The sequence below is a fragment of the Amphimedon queenslandica genome, unplaced genomic scaffold, assembly GCF_000090795.2.
Source record: "Amphimedon queenslandica unplaced genomic scaffold, v1.1 AMPQUscaffold_13020, whole genome shotgun sequence".
In the NCBI taxonomy this organism is placed as follows: domain Eukaryota; kingdom Metazoa; phylum Porifera; class Demospongiae; order Haplosclerida; family Niphatidae; genus Amphimedon; species Amphimedon queenslandica.
Window position 1 is genome coordinate 4,746 of NW_003546744.1, and position 6,371 is coordinate 11,116.

The 6,371-nt window shown below is 33.5% G+C and overlaps 2 protein-coding genes across 3 annotated transcripts in view; one reads left to right on the plus strand and one right to left on the minus strand.

Moving 5' to 3' along the window:
- The window catches only part of LOC100632553 (PCI domain-containing protein 2-like), a 6,833-nt gene extending 3,356 nt beyond the window's left edge, over nt 1–3,477 (plus strand). For both annotated transcript variants that reach the window (XM_020001835.1, XM_020001836.1), the window contains exons 12-19: nt 1,560–1,620; nt 1,668–1,707; nt 1,768–1,841; nt 2,299–2,344; nt 2,416–2,495; nt 2,548–2,617; nt 3,245–3,301; nt 3,358–3,477. In XM_020001835.1, the coding sequence (XP_019857394.1) occupies nt 1,560–1,620; nt 1,668–1,707; nt 1,768–1,841; nt 2,299–2,344; nt 2,416–2,495; nt 2,548–2,617; nt 3,245–3,301; nt 3,358–3,444 (515 nt within the window). In that variant the 3' untranslated portion in view covers nt 3,445–3,477. The remainder of the gene's footprint in view (nt 1–1,559; nt 1,621–1,667; nt 1,708–1,767; nt 1,842–2,298; nt 2,345–2,415; nt 2,496–2,547; nt 2,618–3,244; nt 3,302–3,357) is intronic.
- LOC109585709 (uncharacterized) overlaps nt 3,435–6,371 on the minus strand; it is a 3,420-nt gene continuing 483 nt past the window's right edge. The window contains exons 3-9 of the mRNA XM_020001834.1: nt 6,324–6,365; nt 5,621–6,276; nt 4,843–4,933; nt 4,510–4,791; nt 4,200–4,460; nt 4,105–4,152; nt 3,435–4,060 (exon numbers count right to left, since the gene is read on the minus strand). Coding sequence (XP_019857393.1) covers nt 3,537–4,060; nt 4,105–4,152; nt 4,200–4,460; nt 4,510–4,791; nt 4,843–4,933; nt 5,621–6,276; nt 6,324–6,365 — 1,904 coding nt within the window. The 3' untranslated portion in view covers nt 3,435–3,536. The remainder of the gene's footprint in view (nt 4,061–4,104; nt 4,153–4,199; nt 4,461–4,509; nt 4,792–4,842; nt 4,934–5,620; nt 6,277–6,323; nt 6,366–6,371) is intronic.

Here is a 6,371-nt window from a genome sequence, read left to right on the forward strand (position 1 = left end):
ATACAGGCCATTTGTGAAAATTATTACCCTCAAATAAACCTACTATATGGCATCAATTTATTATGCCATTTCAAAATTTCAAGTATCACCCAGCAGTATAAAATACTAAAACAAAGATTGAGTGGAAGGGACAAGTACAAAAGTACACTGTCCCTCCAAAAATTGTTTTGGAAGTTTCCAAGTCAGACATTGATGATCAGTAGTTTAATGCTATACGTTATATACTGACTATATTTGACCAGGCTATCGTGGGTCGTACTCATAACACACCACATCAAAGGAACCCAGGTTTATATAGATAATTATACAAGTACAGTATACCCTGCAGGGTTTCATACATAGGGGGGGCACTGGGATTTCCCCCCCCTCACATTAGGTTCCCCCCCTATTCATGCTCATTGTCACACCATTGATATATCACTTACATTGTACATGTACAGTGTATGCAGAAACTAGCACAGTTTAGAGTTCCCCCCCTCCACATAAAATTTCTGTATGAAAGCCTGCCTTGCTATTGTGAAGCCACTCTAAAATAAGGACACCTCTATAATGAGGACAGGTAGTATCAGTCCCAATACAATAGTAATGTCATAGATATTAGAGTAAATGAAAGGGATTGGAAACTTCCGCGTGGGCGTAGCAATAATGCCATTTGATTGTATTGTTGCTAAGCAAAAAAATTGCTGACTAGGCGGTTTGTTACCTTTTGACCACAAAATTCTTGATTTTTTTCCATTAAAATTAGAATAACTCTAAGAAGAGTGCTCTGATGAAAAAGAAACTTGACTATCAAGGGGTTCAATGTTTTGCACTGTTAATTATTATTTATCTGATATTTTTAAATTAATATTTTGAGTGTTATAGCGCTTTTGCCCATAAAATTGCTGTTTTCTCCCTCTAATGAAGACAATTGTAGCTAAACTCTAAAAAGCTTGTCAGAATATAAAAAAACTTTCAATTACCTATGGAATGATATGAGGCAACACTAGAATAGCAAAAGCATGAAAGCTGTAGAGGCGAAAAGGTGTCAAAAAAGATGCCGACTTTGTGTACCCATAACTGGTCGAAAAATAGCTCTATTGAAACAAAAACCCTGCTATAGGTAGCCATAAACTTTCTATGTGGAACAGAAGATATATCATAAGCAAGCGCTATCTAATAGTCACACAATATTCCTTCGAGATCCTTTCCGCACAACAACTACTGTGGAGGAGATGGGGAATGCAGATAAACACGGACGTTGCCAACCAGGTAACCAGGGGTGACGAAAACCGCATCACTGGGCGGGAACGGTAGTTTCCAATCCCTTTCATTTACTCTATTATCTATGGTAATGTGTATTAATGAACCTCTGAAATAAGGACAGGTTCATAATCAGGAGCTAGGGTATTATTGGGTCCCAAGGTGTCCGGAATTGACAGAATTGACTGATGTTAAATTATTGACAGTTTTTAATTTTAGGAATTTTGCTTCAAATGCCAAAACTGCTAACTTTTATTTACCACCAACTTTTTCAAATATACATGTACAGTCTCTCCCTCTTTCTCTTTCTTTATTAGCTTCTGAAGCACTTCAGTTTGCTTTCTCTCATTGTCATAAATCTTGTCATCATAATAAGAAGTAAGTACATGTAACTATTATTAATTAATTTTATTATAAATTAATAGGCTGATTCTTACTTATCTAATACCATTAAAGATGATGTTTGTGAGTTAATTAATAATTTTATTAATTAATTAAGTAATTGATTAATTGATTCATTAATAGGGTCAAATGCCAAGGAAAGAATTATTGGATGAGTATAATTTATTACCTTTTTATGATGTAGCACTAACTGTTAGGTGAGGGAGGCAGTGTGTATACTGTATCTACATGTACATGTATATACATGTAATGTAGGGAGAATATTAGCAGTTTTATGTTCTAAAATAATTATTGCTTATATACCAAAGTTTTTATTACATTTTCTGATGGCTCCAAAATCATCCCAAATTTTTATTACATTTTCTGATACATATCAATGTCCTTATGCTGTGTAGAAAGTTTGAGCCAATTCCGACTTAAATTTTTCAAGTTATGACCATTTTTAGAAATTGTCAAATTTTTGAAAATTACCCAAGGCCCATGAGTCTTTCCAAAAAATGGCTCCGAAATCATCCCAAATTTTTATTACATTTTTTGATACATATTGATGTCCTTATGCTGTGTAGCAAGTTTGAGCTGATTCCGGCTCAGTTTTGGCAATTATTTTGGTGATATTATTTTATATTCTATTTCTCTCTCTCTCTCTTTATTCAGTACTGGTAATCTTTACATGTTTGCGAAAGCTTTGGAGGAGCATGAGGTATTAATAACTACTAATAACTATTAATTTAACTATTAATAATTATTGATATAACTGTTAATAATTGATAGGGTTTCTTCATTAAGGCTGGTATTTATCTAATATTGGAAAAACTAAGGACTGTCGCATTAAGAAACCTCTTCAAGAAAGTGTAAATTATTTATTTTTATTAATTATAAATTTATTATTATTATTACTTATAGTTGGATATTGCTTGGCAGGATTCATCAGTTAGAATTGAAAGCTTTTGAGGATTCATTGAAATTAAATAAAGTTAGTTTAATAACAATTAAATTATTCCTGTGATTTTATCACATACATGTGCATGTGCATGTATTTATAATATGTGCTATGTAGAAATTTTGAACTGTTAAAAGTCGCAAATGATATTTTTGAATTATGAGCATTTTAAATATGAGTGGATTTTGGCCAAAACTACTGTAAAACAGTTGGAAGGAACTGATTGTCAGATTGGTTGATCCACCATTTATAATCTGCTCATTCTTCGCATGCTCAATGACACATGCATGTACATGTACATGTAGCTGCTAAAGGCAGGTTTACAATATTACGATAGGCCTGATATTACATCGACACTGGAATAGTAATTGGATTATTCTAGTCGAAAGCATGTGTCAAAAGGTCAAATTTCCCACGTTTTTGATTAAAAATTGACAATATGCTGGCCTAACATCATATTTCAAACCAGCCTTAAGTCATCAATTGCAAATTTTTAATCATAGTATTTTCAGCTGTATGGCATGATCCATTAATCAGTAAACTAAAAGAAAATCCCAGCTATTCTTGATATTCTACTCTTGTCTTTTGTACATAAGCTTTGAGCTGATTCCAATTTGCTTTTGTTGTGGCTATTATTATTGTATATTATGTATTGTATAGGAGGATGAGATTGATGCTGATGAAGTTGAATGTATCATAGCCAATCTTATTGATAAGGTGGAGAGAGAGATAGAAGAAGAGCCTATAATGTTATTTCTATTTTTTATTTTTAGGGTAAAATAAAAGGTTACATATCACACAGTCATCAAAAACTGGTTGTCAGCAAACAAAACCCATTCCCTTCATTATCATCATTTTAATAATTATTATTTGGAATAATTACACGTAGCAAATAATTCACGGAAAACAGTGAACAGGGAAAATCAATGGCATGTTGCTATAGTTTCTAGTTCTAATTGCCTTCTCCAATGACAATTATCTCGACATGTGGTGATAAATTCTTAAGTACAGCTGATGACAGTCTCTGTACATCCCTAAGTGTGGTTTTATAAGTATCTTTATCCACAATAATGATAATTATTTCACACTCAAGTGGCAAAGGATATGAAAGCTGCTCTTCTAGACACTGACTGAGTTTTATTTCCTTTAGCTCCTCAACAGCTTCTTTATATTCCTTAATAACTGGCTTAGCCTCCTCTATATTGAACTCATTAACAAAAAACTCCAGCATACTAATATCATCAAGCTGACAGTTATCACAAACTAATTCTAAAAGTTCACGAATATCTTGACACTGAGCCACTTGAGGTCTTAATGCTTTGTCATATGTACGCAATACTGATTTGATATTATCAAGGGATGGAGACTGAGGGTTGCTCATCATGATTGATCCTACTTTGAAGAATGTCTGGCCCATCTTTAATCGCATCATCTTAAGCTGTAAAGTAACATTAATAGGAAGATAAATCTTCAGTTCTGCATAAAGTAATATATGATAATCATAAATTGTTAATTCTTACCAATGGCATCATTTGCTTGAATGAAGTCATTAGTGCAATAAGCTTCTCCTGTAAGACAATTATCAATTTTATTGTTCATGCTGCAATTAACTTACTGTACTCTTTCATGATAGTATTTCCTATCTCAGCAAAGGCTTTTACTTTGCACAAAATCTCAGCAAATACTTTCAGTTTTTGATAATCCTTGCAAACAGTTTCTTTTATTTGAATCAACAGATCCTCTCCTTGTATATTAGCTGGGAGGATCATCTCTTTTATCATTTTTTCTATTTGTAAAAGTATAACCAACTGTGGCAAGGCAGTCAAAAGAGACTGTTGAACTAAATGACAAGCAAGAATTTTACAAGCAGGATGCTCTACGAAGAAATAGATCTAGTAATTAACACTAATTTTTATTAAACTTACTCTCCATATCTATTCCATCAGCTACTCCATTCTCTCCTAATTCCCTCAATGCTGATACCAATGAATAGATAGTAGGACCACCTTTTTTCTGTACATCATCAGCTTTCTCTAGCCATGCTTTGAGACACTCACACAGACATGCTAAAACATTTCCTTTGCTATTCACTATAATAACAGTCAGTGTAGCAGAGGATAGACCAAAATATAGACCAAGATCATAGTAAGTGGTTGCTGAAAAACCATGTCTTTTGAGTAATTGAAGTACCTCAGCAAGATCAGTAACTATAAAATAATTGTATTTAGTATAAGAAATAAGTATATAACTAAACATACTTTGCAGTTGATTTGTGTTGTCTACTGATGTTGCTAGTACTTTTTGAGTTTGAGTGAAGGGGTGAGGTGAGACTAGAGTCTGATTTCTTACCTATCAGTTACCAAGTATATACTAGAATTTATTAGTATTCAAACCCCAACCCCAAAACTAAAACTATAAACCCTAGCATAAAAGTCTTTAGACCTTATACAGTGAAACCTGCTTAATCCGGTCACCCTTGGGCCAGTTTTAAATGGCCTGATTATGCAGGTGGTTGCATTACAGATCAGCCTCTGTAATACAGCCATTTAGTACAGGATTTTGGCTTATGGCTGTAATAGAGAGGTGGCCTTATTATTCAGGTGACCTTTAGGACAGGTTTCACTGTAACAACATGACAGTAATGTCACACAAGCATGAATTCACTCATTGTACTGGCTTCTGTATAATACACCATTCATACTGACAGTATACCATAAAGCCAGAAACTTTTTAGATTGAGATATTGCCAGGATATAACTTTCATGGAGCCACCCAAAAATATTTTCAAGGATTTCATTTTTGAAAATCAAAGCTGTCCACCATCATGATCTTTAAAGCCCACCATACACTAGGCAACATGTTGCTAGCAACATTTGTGGTTACTTTGATGTGCTGTCAGCTAACCACAAAGTTGCTTTCAACAAAGTTGAATAGTGGGTGGTGGGCTTTAAAGATCATAATGAGATCATGATATGATAAGATTTAAAGATCATTTTTAACAATTAATTATAGTTATACTTAGATAATAATACATACTTTTTTCTTCCATATGGTGCAGTATCCAACAGTAAGCTTCATTAGACCATTCTTTATTAATAATTCAAGATTCTCACTCAATTTTATAATGAGAGCTCCAGTGAGAGAGTGAGGGAAGGAGCAAGTGATTGTAATGGATTCAATGCTTTTGATGTCAAGTATCTTTACAAATTTATCAGAAGATTTTGACACGATTTCTGTAACGTCCTTTAGCTTATGCTCAGTAGCTTCCCATCCAAGTACATAAGTAGCTGTTTCACATTTAAGAGGAGGACTGGCCCTAACTACATCAAATGGCTCATTCAAGCACAGATCAACTGATAAATTATGACATGACTCATCAATGTCTCTCTTGTAATCATCAATGTATTTCTGAGCATCATCAATCTTAAAATGCTTAACAACAGCTTCAAGAATCACAATATTAATGAGACGGCAATTGTTTCTAATCAGACGCATAACACCTTGAAGATTTTTTATCAAACTCAATTCTGCTTCAAGGTCAGAGTCGAAATCTTCAATAAACATCTTAAGTTCTTTTAAAGGAGGTCGAAATTTAAAAATAACTTTGCGAACATTAGCAAACATTTCTGCAAATTTTGCATAAAGCACATCAAAATCTCGACTTTTATATTGTGGAATGTAAAGAGGAGCAACTGCAGAAATAAATGTGACTAATAATAATACACAGACTACCACTCACCATTGGTAGGTGTTGATTTATTGGAATCAGAACCAGAAGGTTCTTGAG